Here is an 18887-nt window from a genome sequence, read left to right as displayed (position 1 = left end):
CAGACTTGAGGCAAACAGGTGATAAAGGACCAGATAGAGCAGGGTTTGAGTGCGTGGGCTATCTTGCAGCCAACATCTGTTCAGCCTGCCCTGCAGACAACACAGTTCAGCCTGCTCTGCACCCAACACTCCCCATATGTACATCTTATCCAATATTTGGTATTATTTGTCTTTTTAACATTAGCCATTGTAATTTATATGAGGTAGTACCTTTCTCTGGCTTTATGTCCCTATATTTTAATAATTCCTGATCCTTTCCACTTCTATCTATTGAAATAGGGATGTTTAGCATCTTTTTCTGTGTTTATTGACTACTTGTGTATTTACTTTTGTCAAGTGTTTGTCCAAATATTCTGTTTGGTTAAAAAATTGGACTGCTGAGCAGAGCAGCACACACCTGTAATCTCAGTGGCTGGGGAGGCTGAGGCAGGAAGTCAAGAGGTCAAAGCCAGCCTCGGTTATGGCGAGGTGCTAAGCAAGTCAGTGAGCCCTGTCTCTAAATAAAATACAAAATAGGGCTGGGGATGTGGCTCAGTAGGCGAGTGCCCCTGAGTTCTATCCCTGGTACCTGACCTCCCCCAGCCAAAAATTGGATTGTTGGTGGTGGGAGGTGTAGCTCAGTGGTAGAATGTGAGCTTAGCATTTGTGAGGTTCTGTACAATCCCTACTCCCACCACCACACAATTGGTTTGTTTTATAATTGAATTGTAAAAGTTTTAAAAATATTTGGATAAAAGTCCTTTATTAGATGTATGTATGGCAACCATTTTAATATTAAGATTTTGGGGGGCTGGGGTTGTGGCTCAGCGATAGAACGCTTGCCTAGCATGTGCGAGGCTCTGGGTTCGATCCTTAGCACCATGTAAAAATATAAAAATAAAGATATTGTGCCCAACTACAACTAAAAATATATGTAAAAAGATTTTTTAACACAAAATACAATATACCAACAGGAGAAGAAACTAGTTCATGACATTTCTAATACAGTTTTGGTAGCATTTCAATAAGTAGATAACATACACTTAGTTTTTATAGGTTTGTGTATCTCAGTAGAAACCTTGAAAATATGCACAGACTTAAGTTAATTTTGAGGGTTTTTTGTTGTTTGTTTATTTGTGGTGCTAGAGATCAAACCTAGGGCCTTGCTTATGTTAGGCAAGTGCCCTATCACTAAATTATGGCATTTGTTGGTAAATGGATGGCACTGGAGAGTATCATGCTAAGTGAAATAAGTCAGTCCCCAAAAACCAAAGGAAGAATGTTCTCTCTGATATGTGGATGCTAACCCACAACAAGGTAGGGAAAGATTAGAAGTTCACTGGGCTAGACAAAGGGGAATGAAGGGAAGGGAGGGGGGATGGTAATAGGAAAGACAGTAGAATGAATCTGACATATCTTTCCTATCCTTATATTTAAATACATGACCAGGGATGTGGCTGTGGCTCAGCGGTAGCGCACTTGCCTGGTATGTGTGAGGCACTGGGTTCAATTCTCAGCACCACATGTGAATAAATAAAATAAGGGTCTATCAACAACTAAAAATATATTATAAATAAATAAATGAATAAATAAATACATGACCAACATAACTCCTCATTATGTACAACCAATAATGGGATTCTAATTGGAACAAATTATACTTATTCTATGTATGTATAATATTTCAAAATATACTCTACTATCATGTTAAAAATAATAAAAATATTAAAAAAGAATAAAGAAAAAAAAGTGTTCTATTACTGAGCTACACTCCAGCCCTTGTAAAGTCTTTTGAATTTGAAGTTGGGTGGATGCTTAGAGTGGTCTTTATACATTTCATTCAGGGGCAATCTGAAGATTTTGCTCTATTCTTTCTACTTATATCCTCCAGGCTAAATCACACATATATGTTTCCTTGACTGCAGGTGTGAGAATCCCCATTTAGATTAGCATAGTTTAAAAAGCCAGCTGGCACTGGTGCATGCCTGTAAACCCAGCAGTTCGGGAAGCTGAGGCAGGAGGCTAGTGAGTACAAAGCCAGCCTCAGCAAAAGCTAGGTTGCTAAGTAACTCAGCAAGACCCTGTCTCTAAATAAAATACAATATAGGTCTGGGGATGTGGCTCAGTGATTGAGTGTCCCTGAATTCAGTCCCCAGTACAAAAAAAAAAAAAAGAGCCAAATACATGGTAAATAAATAAGATGCTTGCTCCATTGTTTCACCTCTTCTCCTGGGAATAGAACTAGGGATGCTCTACCACTAATTTACATCCCCAGTCCTTTTTTATTTGTTATTTTGAGAGACAGGGTCTCACTAAGTTGCCTAGGCTGATCTCAAACTTGTGATCCTCCTGTCTCAGCCTCCTGAATGTCTGGGAATACCCATGTCCATCACTGAACCCGGCTCTCTTCTCCTGCCTCATCCTTCCCTCTCACTGAAGACTATTATTCTTCATGTGATAGAAACAAGACTACTAATATCTCCTCAGTTTTCAGTTCACACCTTTGGCTACCTATAGAAAATCATCTCAATTCTTTGGACCCTAAATTCAAAAAGCAGGGGACTAGCTCATTACCCCAGCTTGGGCCACAAGCCTTATTTTAGACCCTTTGATTGTGTTATAGGAGGGAACAGTGTGTGTGTGTGTGTGTGTGTGTGTTTGACATTATATAACTGTAGCTCCTGAGAGAACAGTTGTAGGAGATGACAGAAGTCAAAGAGTTCTGAGAAAACAATGATACTAATGAAAACTATGATATTAATGAAAAGCCAAAGGCTAGAGATAGGACTAGATGATGAACAGGAACTAACACTGGACATTTTATGTGAAGTTAAAGGACTGAAATTTCCCTGAGAAATTAAAGACACATTCACATGAAACTTTGGATAAGAGACATAATCAGGGGCTTGGGGTTGTGGCTCAGAAGTAGAGCGCTAGCCGAGCATGCTTGAGGCACTGGGTTCAATCTCAGCACCACATAGAAATAAAATAAAGGTATAGCGTCAACCTATAACTAAAATAAATAATTTTGGGGGGGGGGCTGGGGATGTGGCTCAAGCGGTAGCGCATTCCACTGGCATGCGTGCGGCCCGGGTTCGATCCTCAGCACCACATACCAACAAAGATGTTGTGTCGGCCAAGAACTAAAAAAAAAAATAAATAAATAAATAAATAAAATAAATATTTTTTTTTTTTTTAAAAGAAGACATAATCAGAATGTTGACAATGGTTACAAAATGCCATGCCTCATTAACAGTGGTAAAAACACAAATAGAGCCGGGCGTACTGGCGCATGCCTATAATCCCAGTGGCTAGGGAGGCCTAGACAGGAAGATCACTAGTTCAAATCCAGCCTCAGCAAAAATCAAGGTGGTAGGCAACTGAGTGAGACCCTATCTCTAAATAAAATACAAAATAGGGCTGGGGATGTGGTTTAGTGGTCAAGTGCCCCTGAGTTAAATTCCCAGTAACAAAAAAAACAAAACAAAAACCCCACAAATAAATGAAATAAAAACGGCAAAATGTAAACATTAAAACCTGGTGATGGGTATGTGGGTATTGAATTATTCTTTCTGTAGTTTTTAAAAATATCCTTATAAAAAGAATAATAATAGTAATCAAATTCCAAAGAGGATCATAGAAAAAGCATGTAGGAGAAAGATTTCATAGACTTTCAGACATTTGAATGGAAGGGCCTTTCAGCTATACTCTAGTCTAGTGTATTAGACTTTGTTTTTGATTTTCATGAAAAGTGTGCATTTGGGTGAGTCACCAAAAGCCTAGGAAATTTTATATTTTTATTTGTAAAATAAGAAAGCTAGATTAACTGAGTTCAAATATTCTATGATAAACTCATTAAAAGCTAGCTAAGAGACAAGGCATATGTAGGAAATCTTTTTACCGTCCTCTTAATTTTGCTGGGAAACTAAAACTGCTCTAAAATAATAGATTATATATTTTTAAAAGAGCTAGCTAAGACTATCTTTCAGAAATCATCAAGGTAGGTATAAGATCATAAGAAGGTGAGTACAACTCTTGTTGCCTGGAACTCAGGGTTCTTCTTGATCTGTCCCCGACTGAACTCTTACTGTTTTGTATACACTTTCTATCCTAGTCATTTCATCTGTGCCTAGAATATCTTTCTTTCCATTCCTACCTGGTGAAATCCTATTCCTCTTGTAAGGCCCATCTCAAATATTACCACTTTCGTATTAACTTACTGGATTCCTTAACAAGAATTGACCTCTCTGCTCACTAAATCCCATATCACTTTTTGTATTGTCATGCAGACATTTACTTTTTGTTTTCTTTTTGGCATTTGAGTAATTTTTGAAAAATATGTTTCTTAATACTATATAGTAAACTTCTGAAGGAAGAAGGATCAGACCTTCATAAACGGAAAGTATTAGCACTATGGCTTATGAATAGGAGATTCTTTTTTTTTTTTTTTTTGGACTTAATGATGTTTTATTTAGCAACTTTGCTATGAATTGCTTTCTCTGGGCTGAATAGGAGATTCTTGATAAGAGAAGACTCATTGTATAAAGTAGAAAGAGACTTAGGTAAAATTTGGATTCAGCTATTGTGCTACTAAACCCTTATTGGCATAAACTAACTTTTTCTAAAACTATGACAAGAGAATATGATTATTATTCTTTCTTTTTTAGAAAATATTATATTTTTTTAGTTATAGTTGGACACAATACCTTTATTTTATTTATAATTATATGGTGCTGAAGATCAAACCCAGGGCCTCACACATGCTAGGCGAATGCTCTGCTGCTGAGCTACAACCCCAGCCCTGATTATTAATTTTTCCAAATAATCTTTTATTATTGTAAGGTTTTCCAAAAAACTAAAATCCTGGCCAAAGAAAGTGTCACCCAAGATTTCCATTTATTGGCATTGTGATAGTTTGGAATGTTTCATGCTACCTAGAGGTTAAGATAGGGATTACTGCCTCCACCAAGTTCTCAATTCAAATGTACAAGACACAATAGCAAATGGAAGGCAATGCTCTTAAGTATCTGAACACTGATCTGTTCTCTCTAAAGGACTTTCTGGTAAAACCTCAAGTGGAAGTCATAGCATTCTTGAAGGCTATCTGGGTCTGCTGTAGGAAGCAGAGGAGTGAGGAACTTATAGAGCCCTAGGAACCCAGTGGTACATGGTGACTGACTACCAGTAAAATATGGTCCAATGAATATTTAGGGCTCTGAATAGTTACATTGCAGTAACTTCACTTTCAGTTGTATCTATGTGTGGATAGTGCAGTGGTGGTGGTGAAGAATGGCATTGACAAAGGTCAACATTCCTTCAAAATTTGAAAGATTTATTTTGAGTTATTTTTGTTTACTTAGTTAATTTACTTCTAGATCATTATTTTAGAGGAGACTATATATGCAATGATAACTTGATTTTTTTTTTCAATGTGGGGGATTGAACCCAGGGCCTCATGCATGCTAAGCAAACACTCTACCATTGGGCTACATTGTCAGTCCCATAGCTAAATCTTTTGTGTTTTTTCAATTGCTACTGAAGATGGAACCCAAGGCATCATGCACACTAGGCAAGAATGCTGCCACCAAACTACATCCCCTGGCCTTTTAAAATTTTATTTTGAGACAGGGTCTTTTTAAGTTGCCCAGTTGCCTTAAACTTGTGATCCTCCTGCCTCAGCCTCCTGAGCAGCTGGATTACAGGTATGCACCATAGCACCCATCTCCTGTAGCTAATTCTTATTCTAATTCTCTTTCTTCTGTTGGTATTGGAGATTGAATCAGGGGTGCTCTATTACTGTTATATCCCCAGTTCCTCTTTTAGTTTTTGAGACAGGGTTTCACTAAATTGCTGAGATTGACTTTGAACTTGTGATCTTCTTGCCTCAGCCTCCTGAATTGCTGCAATTACTGGAGTGCATCACCATGCCCAGCTTTCTTTTCTTTTTTTAATGACTAAATCCCGTCAAGTTTTATTTATTCTCATAGCTAATTTTTGCTTATTCTTTCAATTTTGTTTCATTGCATCTTAATGCAGAATATACTTATACAGTGTCATACTTAAGTGATAATTAGGAAAGTACCCAGATAGTTCCAAATTAGTGTTTTATCTTGTAATGTGTAACTATTCCTTTGAAAACTTTAGAAAAGATATTAGGGAATGTGTGTATTTTGTCAAGATTTATGCATTACAATTGAATGTATTCTGTTTGTTGGGGCTTCTTTTTTTTCAGTCTTAAAACATTAATTCAGGGCTTACAAGCTCATGCTGTTCAAATGAACAAAAAAGGATATATTTCTTGACTAGTGCAAACAGAAAATTGGTTTTATACTGGGTTTTGTTTGATTAGGCTTGATTCTAACAAGCATTCTGCAAGAAGCTTCCACCAAAGATGGTCTCAAGGAACACAGACACCCCACTACTTTACTAGTAAAATACTTTTGTGCATTTCAGAATTTCTTATGTGAGGAGAAGCAATAATTTAAAAAAAAATTAGTTGTAGATGAACACAATACCTTTATTTTTATTTTTATGTGGTGCCCCGAGGATCAAACCCAGTGCCTTCCACATGTGAGGCAAGCACTCTACCACTGAGCTACAACCCCAGCGCGAGAAGCAATAATTTTATAATAGTAAATGAACAAGTGTTCATAAATATGTTTCACATATTAACGTTTATTTCGCTAGTAGCATCAACATCCTAGGTTACCACTCTTCTTTCCTTCACTCAAATATAAATAAGAGGCCAGGTGGGATCAGGATTCTGCTAGATACTAAAAATATAATGAACCACAGAGCACAACTCCTACTTTGTAGAGTTTACAACCCAGCTAAGCCACCGTAAGTGTTCTGACGGAAAAGTGGAGTGCAATGGGAGCTAAAGATCAATTACCCAGGTTGTGGCTTGCTCTGATTTCTTGATTTTCTTTCATTTCAGAATCGAAGAAAGAGAGGATACAAGCTATACTAAATAAATGGTGGTATGCAGGCATAAAATGTCTTCAAGGAAGAGCATTATTCAATCAAATATTCAAGTTTCTCTCACTCCACTTCCTTGGAAGATTTGCTTGTGTGTCTACCAGTGGTGTTCATGATGATCCCTCACTCCTCAGTTCCAGAAGAAGAGAGTAGGGATTGTGAGCTTCTTCTGTAGAATGGAAAGTAAGAGGAATGAGCAGGGAAAGAAAGCCATGTCTTTGTGAGGAGCAGAGTTCAGGGTCTAATTCCTGTTACCTTATCAGCCTCCAAGTGTACCTGCATCAAGAGCAGATAACATCAAAGGAGTCCCGAGCTGGGGAACCGAGCGCCTGGGTTACTTTACATTGACCTGGAAAGCGCCAGGGTAAATTACGAAAGACAGGCAGGGGGCTGGCAACTGTAGCCCCCTTTAGAAGTCTCAATGCTGTATGGATATTGAATTGTTTTGTTTCCTCCCCTCACCGTTTAGTTGCTAATTAAGGGGTGCCTTGTGAGCAGGGGTGAGAGATGGCGGAACGATTCAAGGACTAGTGTCTTAGAATGATATAGGCATCTGCACATGTCACAGTTTAAAAGACGATGGCTTAGACCGTTGTGGGAAATGATCTCAGAGCGGCTGTTCACCTTCCCCAAAGCTGCATTTTTTTTTTTTTTTTTTAATTATGGTGAGTAACATCCCCTTCGGAGGACAGACTGCCTCCCTGCGGCTGGCCCTCTTCCCTGCCGGCGGCTAACGGGAGGGGTGTGTGTGGGGTCGCCCCAGTGCCGCAGCCGGGGCTGGCGGGCACGATTCCTGCCCGCGCCGGGCGCTCCCTCAGAGCCCGCTGGGCGCGCGCGCCAGGCCGAGGCACGTCGCCGCCCCTCGCGAACGCGCCCCCTCCCGGTGCTTGGTCTCCAGCGCCCCCGCCCGCCCCGCGCTCCCACAGCCGCCTGAGCGCTGCTCAGCTGACCCTCGGGCGCCAGACGCGGTGGCTCCCGGCTCTCCAGCGCAGCTGCGGCGGCGCGAGCCTCTCACGCCGACACTCCCCCTGCGCGCCCCTCCCCCAGCGGGGCCAGGATCCGGACGGGCCGCGCGCGAGCCCGAGGCCGCTTTTCCCGGCGCCGAGGCTGCGGTGGCGAGCGGCGGCTGCGCGGCTATGGGCGCGCCGGGGTCGCCCTAGTAGGACCGGCACGGAGACCGCAGCGGGAGCGACAGCGGCAGCCTCCACTGCTAGCCTTCCTCAGTGAGCCTTCCTCAGCGGCGGCGACGACAGCCGCACGAACAGCGGGGCCGGGATGAGCGGGAGCTGCGCGGCGCTCGGCCCGGGCTCGGGCTCAAGCTCGGGCTCCGGCTCCTCCTCGGCAGCCTGCCGCTTCGCGCACTACTTCGTGCTGTGCGGAATCGACGCAGACAGCGGGCTGGAACCCGACGAGCTGGCGGGTAAGGCCGGGCTGCGGCGGCGCGGGGGTTCCCTCAGGGGTGCGGGGAAGGCTGCGGCGACGCGCGGGAGGCGGGGTGCAGGATCCAGACAAAGTCGGCTCCTGGAGGCGCCCCTCGCCGCTGCCGCCGACGCTGCCGCTCTCCGGCCGGACGGGCGGTCGGGTGGCGATTTAATGACATTGTTATTTATTCCGCGCGCAGGGTGAATGTTGAGTCCTCGGACGACTCGCCGCCTAGGGCGCCAGCCGGGGGCTTTCGCCTCCAGAGTGCGGGGTTATTAATAACCGGCGCGGGGGAGGCCCCGAGGGCACGGCCCCCGCCCGGCACCTCGGCCGCTCGGCTAGCTGCTGCTAGCGGAGGCGGCTCCTGACAGGCGCGCTGGCTCCCCGACCTCGCGGCTGTCCCCTGTTTCCCTCTCCCGCCCTCTCCGCTGGGGCTGCGAAGTTTGGCCCCAGCACGTGACGTAGCGCCCATCTTCCTAGAGGAGGGGGTGTGGGAGACCTCTCGGCTGAGGGCTGGATTCGTGCCCACCCCGGCGGTGGTGGCCGTGCGGGGCTGGCGAAGGCGCGGGCAGGAGGCTAGTTAGACTTCATCCGTGACTGTTCTCAGTCTGCGCCCCGCCTTCCGCCACCCCGGGTTCTGCGATGACGGTCGAATCACCTTTTGGAATGCTGTCGATTTGGCAGTGTCAGGGAACCTGGAGGGGACCTTTGGACGCTCGGGACTCTGCACGATGCTTTGTTGACACTGCCTACGCTGTTCCTGAGTTGGAGTAGTTGGCTATTACCCCATCCAACTGGGTGCACCGTGTGTTACTGCCTGGGTTTTCCTGGAGGGGCACTGGTTCCTCCTCTTGACTCATTTGATGGCGCAGTGCAGGGCTGAGCTGGAGAACCTACCCTGGGAAAAGGGGCTGTTAAAGGATGACGGGGTACAGGGGTTGTGCGCCCTGTGAGAAGAGGCGAGGAGAAGGGACTGATTACATCTTTCATTCTGCTTGCCTCCGTGGGATCTGAATCTTGACTTTTTTTTTTTTTTTTTTTTTTGAGTTAAATGGGTGAGACAAGTGACATCTACTGCCTGAACTTTATCTGTGTCAGTGCTAAACACTTAGGACATAGCCTTTTAGAACAGTTTCCTTTGGACATAGCATTCATTAATGATTGCACCAATGTGGATTTTTCGTTTTTGGGGGGTAGGAAACTGGAAAACTGGAAAGGATGTATTAAATAATAATAGTAAACAAAACTATTCAGCCTTATCCATCAACTCATGTCTTAGCTATGTCTGTTAAGTCAGCCTTACAGCAAAACATTTTCAACAAAACTAAGTCTAGTTTTAAATTTTTGAATAGAGTACTAGAGTTGTGTGTGTGTGTGTTTTGGTATGTATAGTTACGTAATCATATTTTTTCATCCTCCTCTTCCTCCACGTTCTCCACTATCCAAGGGTGCTTTACTACTAAATGGCATCCCCAGCCCTTATTTTTATTATTATTTTTTTAAAATTTTGAGTCAGAGTCTCATAAAGTTGCTTAGGGCCTGGATAAATTGCTGGGACTGGCCTCCAACTTGTGATCTCCTGGTTTTAGCTTCCTGAGTTTCTGGATTATAGGTGTGTATCAGGGGCGGGTCTAATCATTGTTTTTTTTCAGCTAAAGTTTCATGTATATGCTTAGAGTGGCTTTGTTAAGGGATGTGAAGTTATAAAACAATGTCTATAGAGAGATTTGGAGAAATTCCTCTTTTGGGGATTGATGCAAGGATTATCTTATTTTTCTAGGATCTGCTCTTTAAATATTCTAAACATTTGTGGTAACAGGGTCATTTGAAGGCCTTCTGTGGGTGGTGACTGATTAAAGAAAAAAAGCCTGTATTTTTCCTTCTTTATTTGCCCTGTTAACACTAAAACAAAACCTTTTAAGTGTGACCCAGGACTCTTTAGTCACAGTGCAAATGGGTCTAACAAAACTAAACATTCAATTTTAATGCCTTTAAAATTTATTTATTTATTTTAGTTGTTGATAGACCTTTATTTTATTTATATATTTATATGTGGTGCTGAGAATCGAACCCAATGCCTCATACATGCTGAGCCCCAGCCCCAGCCCTGTATTTAAGAACTTTTCAGAAGGCTGAGGTAGGAAGATCACAAATTCAGAGCCAGCCTCAGCAACTTAATGAGGCTCTTAGTAATTTAGTCAGATCCTGTCTCAAAATAAAAAGAGGTGGGGATGTAGTTCAGTGGTTAAGCATTCCTGGGTTCAATTCCTGGTACTAAACAAATAAAAAAGTATTTTCCTTTTCTCTTTCTTTACAAACAAGTAGAGAAAGGAGGAAGAGCAATGTCTGAGGAAGAAATGGCTACAATGCTTTTAGCACTGACAAAACATAGGATTTTAATATATTTATAAGACACAAACTTTGGTTTCTCCTTTTGCAGTATTGCATGTGTGATTGGGATTTCTGCTTCTCATAATACTTGGTATATTCGGGTAATTTTACCTGGCAAGATTGTAGTATAATTTATTGATTCACCAAATAGATTTTAAAGCCTCTGTATGTAGACTATTCTAGGTACTGAACAGCTGTAGACAAAGTCAAAATCCCCTGTCGTAGTGGAGCTTACATTCTAGTGTAAACAAATAATGAAGATAGTTTGTCAGATGCTAATAAATACTATGAGGAAAAATTAAGCAGAGAAATGGAATTAAATGAATGTCAACAGAATGGTGGGATGGTGGGGTTGTAGTTTTATTTTATTTTATTTAGGTGCTAGAGATTAAACCGGAGAGCTTCACACATGCTAAGTGTGTGCTCTACCACTGAGCTACAGCCAACGGCCCTGTGAAGGCCTTGCTGAGAAGGTGACATGTGAAGAGTCTTGAAGGAGGTGAGGAAGCAAGTCATGCATTGCCTAGGGGAATAGCTTTGCAGGTGGAGAAAACAGCATGCGCTGAGATGGATCAGTGCCTAGTTTGTGCCGGTCACAGCAAGGAGGTCAACCTAGCTACATCTCAGGGAGAGGGAGAGGGTGGGTGAGATTGTGTAGGTCCTTAAAGACAATTGTTAGGCTTTTACTTTAAAAAGGGACTGCCACTGGCAGTGTTTCCGCAGAGTAATGATAAGATCTGATACACCTAGAAAGGATCCCTGTGACTGCCATGTTGAATTGACTGTGTCACGGGTAAGAGTAAAAGCAGAAAACATGTTAAGAGACTCACTGTTTGAGGTGAGAGATGTTTGTGGTTTGGTGAAATGGGGGAATTAGAGTCTAGATATATATTAACGATAGAGCCAGTGGAATTTCCCTATGAATTGTATGACTATATGTGAATTCTATTAGTATGGTAATTATAGTCAAAGAATGTGGTCAAAGATGACTCCCAAGATTTTTGGCCTGAACAATTATGAGCTTCTATACTGAAATAAGAAAACTAATGGAGAAGCAGACTAGTTCAGTTTTAGACATGTTTAACTTTGAAGTGCCTATTAGACTTTTAATGGAAATGTCAGACTTTCAGGCCAGAAGTCCACATTGTAGATGTCAATTTAGAGCCATGAAATTTGATGTAATCACTTAGGACGTGGTGAGTATAGATAGAAAAAAGGCTCAAATTCTGGGGTCTAGGGCACTCTAGCATGCATAGGATGAGGAGGAAACAAGGAGATTAAGGAGTGTGGACAGTAGGCTGGGAAGAAAACAGGTAACTGTAGTAGTATAATGGTCTCAACTAACAAATTTTCTTTACTTTCCATAGAGTCGCATTTGGAGATTAGAAAGTGTGTGTGTGTATTTGTTTTTGTTGCTATTACAAAATGCCCAAGGCTGGGTATATTAGAAAGAAATGAGATTTATTTAGCTCACAGTTTTGGATGTTGAAAGTCCAAGATCACTATGGCTCTATCTGTACAGTTTCTGATAAGGGCCTCATGGAGGATGGTGTCACAATGGTAGGAGTGCTTACAAAAGAGACCACATGGTGAGACAAGAAGCTAGAGAGGTTCTGGGATCAGGCTTGCTCCTTTTATGACCTCTTACTCTCTTAGTAAGTAACCTAACTAACTGGGGTCTCCAGAGAACTGTATTAATCCCTTTCAAAGGCAGTGCCCCCAGTGACCTAGTTACCCTTTGTTAGGCCCTACCTCTTAATGATTCTACCACTTCTCAACTTTGCTGCACTAAAAACCAAGCTTCCAGCGTGTTATCCTTCGGGGGACACACTCAAACCATATCCAAACCGTAGCACTGAGCTGGACAAATTAGTCAGAAGGTTGTTTCTGTTTTGTTGCATTAATTTCAGAGTTAATGATAGTTTGGTTTCTATTTTGCTTTTTAGAACTGATCTATTTTTATCCCACTATTTCTCAGCAAGTAGTTACCCTGCCTGTATAGGTCTTAATTGACTTCTGTTAAACATAAATTCTACTGACTGCTCTGTAGACTTTATTTTTTTTTAAAGATAGAGTGAGAGAGGAGAGAGAGAGAGAGAATTTTTTAATATTTATTTTTTAGTTATCGGCGGACACATCTTTGTTTGTATGTGGTGCTGAGGATCGAGCCCGGGCCGCACGCATGCCAGGCAAGCGCGCTACCGCTTGAGCCACATCCCCAGCCCCAAGACTTTATTTCTTAACATATACATGTTCCTAGAATTCATCCTCTGCAGATGATAGATATTGAAATAAATTAAGTACACATCTCATATGATGAAGTAGCAATTAAACTTATGGTAAAAGTTATCAAAATGATCACTTCTTTTAAGACACTCTGTCAAGTATCACCTAGCTTTAACAATCACGGAAAAAACTTGTTAAGCCAGGTACAGTGGCTCATGCTTGTAATCCCAACTGCTTAAGGGTCACAAGTTTGAGGTCAGCCTTGGTAGTAGCTATACTTTGTCTCAAAAATAAGAAGAGCTGGGGATTTAGCTCAGTAGTAGATTACCCCTGGGTTCACTCCCCAGTACTGCCCCCTACCAAAAAAAAAAAAAAAAATTAAGAAGGTTTTTGTTTTGTCTTGTTTTCAGTACTGGGAATTGAACCCAGGATTGTTTTATTACTAAGTTAAATTCCCACTTTTTTTTTTTTTTTTTTTTTTTTTGAGACAGGACCTCTTTTAAATTGCCAAGGCTGGCCCTAAAGTTGGATCCTTTTGCCTTAGCCCTTTGAGTAACGGATTACAAATGAGCACCACCATGCCCAACTAAAACTTCTTAAATGTTAAAAGTTCTCTTAACAGCTGAACATAATTTAAATATATATAAATAAATGTATTTAAAAATGAAGAACCTAGTAATTTTATGGGGATATTCACATATTTGCACTGGTAGTTTGGTATTATCTGTTGTCCTTTCTCTACTACATCTTAGCTGTTTGTGCTTCTCTTACTGTATATTTTGAAGATGCAGTTTGTTTATAGACAAAAATGTTCTTTAAATGTTAAAGCAGGAATGTTTAAATTTCCTTTGAATGTTAAAAATAAGGAAGAGTTTTCAAAATTGCATTCTTTATTGCATATAGAAGAAGGGAGGTGTAAGTGGAGGTAAATCATGCAGTTAGTTGATGTGAAGAGTGGCAGGTATTTTGAGATTTTCTTTTAGGGCTCCCATTTTCTTTGAGACCTAGCTATAGGAGTACTCATGGCTTGATTTATAGCAGTGATCTTCTGAGCAATGGAAAATGAAGGATATGATTAAACTTTCATTTAAGTAATATAAAGATGTAACTTCTCCAAGAAGGAAGGAGCTTTGCTTCTCTTTTTCATAGTACCTTATACACAGTATGTTAGTGTTCAATATGTGAAAGAGAGCTAAGGGTGTAGGTCAGTTGTATAGCCTTAACATGTGCAAGGTCCTGGATTTGATCACCAGCACTGCAAACAAACCTGTAAATAAATGTAAGTTTACAAAAGAGTTAAAATTGTGTGATGATCATATATATTTACGTGTGTGTGTGTGTGTGTGTGTGTGAGAGAGAGAGAGAGAGAGAGAGAGAGAGAGATTGATTTTTGGTGCTGGGGATTGAATCCAGAGATACTTGAGATTGAACCCAGATTCCAGATTGAATTTTAACATACCAGTCCTCCCAAACCCCACACCCCCTTTTTAAAAAAGTTTTTATTTTGAAATAGGGTCTTTCTAATTCTTAGGGCCTCACTAAGTTGCTGAAGTTGGCCTTAAACTTGAAATCCTCCTGCCTCAGCTTCATGATTTTCTGTAATTATAGGCTTGTGCCTGTCCATGTTCTTAAAGTGTTCCGTGGTAACCTAGATTTAGTGCTTGCTGCTAATGGCTGTTGAAGTCTGATACTGAGATCCCTGCCACAAACCTTTGTTTAGATTTCTTCCTTGGTGTCTCTGCCCATTTTTAACTTAGATTGAGTTGGGTGTAGTTTCCAGAAAAGATTAGAGGCAGGAGAGATCATGATCTTAACTCAATTATAAAATTTAGTTGAGGCTGACAGAGGATCATGGCATGATTGTTCTGGAAGGACTCTTAGACATTATTTACAAGGCTGAGAGATTAAGGGCCCTCTCAGATCATAGCTGAACAGTAGCAGATACCTGACTAGTGCTTGGTTGGTCTAGTATACTATGTCTCATAGTTATTTTATATAAACTTCAAAAAAAATCGAGCTCAGCTTAAATTCAGAAGCATATCAGTATTGCCCTTATCTCATATTGAATGTCATAGTCAAGACTGTGTTAAAATGGGCTGGGGATGTGGCTCAAGCGGTAGTGCGCTCGCCTGGTATGCGGGCGGCCTGGGTTCGATCCTCAGCACCACATACAAACAAAGATGTTGTGTCTGCCGAAAACTAAAAAATAAATTAAAAAAAAAAGACTGTGTTAAAGTAAGTCTTTTAAAACTTATTTTTTCTGTACTGCGTATTGAACCCAGAGTCTCATGCATACCAGGCAAGCACTCTACTACTAACCTAACTCTCCAGCTCCTTTTTTGTAAAACTTGAACTGTCTTTTTGAACTTTTCTTTTGAATAATAAATGCATACGTTTAGGAGGTAATGCATTTTTAGTCATAATTTCCATGATGCTCCATATGGAAAAAAACATTTTTCTCTTCAACGGTTTACTGAAGGTATAATTATAATGCAAGGTGCTTTAAGAAGCATTTATCACATACTTGGATCCCTGTTTTGTATAATATGACCTTGATTTTGTTTTTTATAGAGCCATAATTCGCTATTGCATTTTGGTTTAATTAACATTAGATACAGTGTTCAAGATTGTGGAGTATATAGGTGACAGTCACTGTTGTGTAAGAATCGACAATGAAATAGTAATAATAAAATAACATTTAGTGCTCGCTTCGGCAGCACATATACTAAAATTGGAACGATACAGAGAAGATTAGCATGGCCCCTGTGCAAGGATGACACGCAAATTCATGAAGTGTTCCATATTTTTTAACCGATGTGATTCTGCAACTTGTATTTGGGGTAAAAATGGGAGTTCATTACCCACTTGAATCAAATGTATGAAAGATGACATGTCACGAGTTATGTAATGTTTTGAACAACCAATAAAAATATTCTCACATTAAAAAAATAACATTTATATAGTGCTTTCCACATGACTGGCACTATGGTTAAATGCTTTATATGCTTTATAGTTACTGTTTCATTTGATGAGATAAAATTTTCTCTGTTTTACAGATAAGGGTTAGTTGAAGTCCTTTACTCAGGTTCATATAAGTGAGAAACCTGATTAAACATCTGTCTAATATAATTCATTCATGCCCATAACTACTGTATATTGCTGCCTCCTTACAACACATGCTGTATCATACAGATTGTAAAATATAGCAGTATACAGATCCCAGATAGAAAACTTATTAGTCAAGTGTGGTTGTTATAACTGGGCATATTGACACATACCTGTATTCCCAGCAATGTAGGAGACTGAAGCAGGAGGATTGCAAGTTAGAGGCCAGCCCAGGCAAATCAGTGAGACCCTGTCTCAAAAATAAAAAAAGGGTTAGGGATGTAGCTCAGTGGTAGAGTGGCCCTGGGTTCCATCCCCAGTACAAAGCAAAAAGAAAAATGAAATTATCTTTTAACTCCTCTATACTGTAGGTAAGATATTCATGGGGAGACATTTATTTATTGCATTCATTCCTTTATTCATCAGAAAAATAAGAATATATATTTGATGTTACTTTTGTTTTTATCATTGAATTTTTGGAGTGTATGTGTAGTGCTGGGGATCTAACTCTGGGACTCATGTATACTAGGCAAGTGCTTTACCACTGAGCTACATTCCCTCAGCCCTCAATTTATGTTTATAAAGATGTTACTATATAAATATAAAGCTTTTGCTATGAAAATACCACTTTCAGCTTTTTAAAAAATCTGTTTGCTTTTTTTTTTTTAACTGGGGTTTGTCATGTTATCTTTTCTTATCAAAGTTGTTGTTTTTAGGACAGTTTTTAATTTTTAAAAAGAGTACATGATTGCTTTGTGAAGCCATAGTTGGCAGGGCAGTGAATACAGTATTTAGAGCAGGGTGTATGGTCAGAAGCCGAGAATCCAGTCCTGATCTGTCACTTATGATAGCTGTAAACATCAGTCTTCTTATTATCTGATTCAAAAGGAGTTAAATGACCTGGGAGGCTGAGGCAGGAGGATTGTAAGACCTCACCATCTTAGTGATGTTACCCTGTCTTAAAATTAAAAAAAAAAAAATGGTTAGGGATGTAGTTCAGTGGTAGAGTGCCACTGGGTTCAGCTCCTAATACCCGCCCCCCACAAAGGTGGGGGGAAGTGTTAAATGGATGAATGATTTTCCAATATACAAAGTATTCATGATTTGGTCTCTCTTTACCTTTCTTTCTTTTCGCATATCTGGGGATGGAACTCAGATTTTCTATACCACTGAGCTACAGTTCCTCTCTCTCTTTATTTTTAATTTTGAGATAGGGTCTAAGTAGCCCAGACTGACCTCTCACTTAATCCTTCTGCCTCAACCTTCCTAGTAGCTAGGATCACAGGTGTTTGTGCAACACTATGTTCAGCTCTATGCTTACTTCTCTAACATTTTTCTTTCCAGATACGTTGGTTTTCTTTCAGGTCCTTAAACTCTGCAAAGTGTATTTCATGGCTATTGTTCTTTAGTTTTTTCACCAGAATCCTATTCCCTGAGACCAGTATTGTCTTATACAGGTTTAATATGTGACACATTTGTAATTCTACTTTTTTTTGAGTAGTTGTATTAAAAATGAAACAAGTGATATTAATTTCCATGATTTATTTAACTCGCATATCCAAAATAATGTTTCAAAATACCACCATAAAATTATTAATGAATTTTAAAAAATATTTTTAGTTGTAGATGGACACAATATCTTTATTTATTCATCTTATGTGGTGTGGAGGATTGAACCCAGTGCTTCACCCATGCTAGGCGAGTGCTCTACCACTGAGCCACAACCCCAGCCCCTGTTAATGAATTTTTAAATATTTTTATTTTTAAATGTGAAAATTTACAGTCATAAAGCATATCTTATTTGAAGTAGGCACATTTCAAGTGTTTAATAGCCACTTGCAGTTTGTGGCTACCCTATGGACATTATATCCCTAGGTCTTTGCATGATTGGCTTTTCTCATCATTCAGGTCTCTACTATTACCTCCTCAGAGAAGCCTTTTCAGGCCATCCTACCCTCCTTGCCTCATTGTTGTCCGTCACCCTGCTTTATTTTACTCATAGTACCTATTAGTACTTGACAGTATATTGTAAATGCATTTGCTTGCCTCCCCCCCACTTTTAAAAAGTTTTTTCTTTTTAGTTATAGATGGACACAATACCTTTATTTTATTTGTTTTTATTTTTATGTGGTGCTGGGGATCGAGCCCAGTGCCTCATGCAAGTGCTCTGCCACTGAGCCACAACCCTGGCCCCTTGCTTGCCTTTTTAAAATTTTTTTTTTATTTTTTAGTTATTTTTTAATATCTTTAGATTTAGGTGGTGCTGAGGATCGAATCCAGTGCCTCACGCACTATGAGCACTCTACCACTGAGCCACAACTCCAGCTCCCCTTGCTTGCCTTTTAATGTCAATCTTTTCCATTAAATTGTTGACTCTTAAAGAGCAGGACCTTTGTGTTTCTTGGTTATTATTGTTCACCCTGTGATTAAAATAGTTCCTGGCACAGAATAGGGACTCAAGTAGATTGTTTGAGTCAGTGATCAAGGTAATTGGATAGGAATAGAAATGTAGTTTTTGTTATTAACCATAAAATTTTAGTATACTTGGCTAATTTAGTAAACTTTGTGTTTTTTAAACCCTAAAATGGAAAAACCTTACAATGGAAGGCAGAGTTTCTTTAAAAATGGGAAGCCTGTTGGGTGAGGTGGTGCATGCATGTAATCCCAGCTGCTCAGGAGGTTGAAACAGGAGGATCACAAGTTCAAATCTAGCCTCAGCAACTTAACCAGACCCTGTCTCAAAATAAAAAATACAAAGGGTTGAGGATGTGACTCTTGGTTAAGTG

At 40.4% G+C, this 18887-nt stretch overlaps 1 protein-coding gene across 3 annotated transcripts in view; it reads left to right on the top strand.

Moving 5' to 3' along the window:
• The first annotated feature begins 7211 nt into the window (after positions 1 to 7211).
• DENND5B (DENN domain containing 5B) overlaps positions 7212 to 18887 on the top strand; it is a 185099-nt gene continuing 173423 nt past the window's right edge. For 2 of the 3 annotated variants that reach the window (XM_081310695.1, XM_081310694.1), the window contains exon 1: positions 8001 to 8377. In XM_081310695.1, coding sequence (XP_081166821.1) covers positions 8233 to 8377 — 145 coding nt within the window. In that variant the 5' untranslated portion in view covers positions 8001 to 8232. Of the gene's footprint in view, positions 8378 to 18887 lie in introns of all 3 variants that reach the window. The other variant, XM_081310696.1, reaches the window with a different exon arrangement.

This window comes from Spermophilus citellus (genome assembly GCF_964194105.1).
Source record: "Spermophilus citellus genome assembly, chromosome: 10".
Classification (NCBI taxonomy): Eukaryota; Metazoa; Chordata; class Mammalia; order Rodentia; family Sciuridae; genus Spermophilus; species Spermophilus citellus.
Note: the sequence above shows the minus strand (reverse complement) of the source record. Positions and strands in the feature narration are given on the sequence as shown.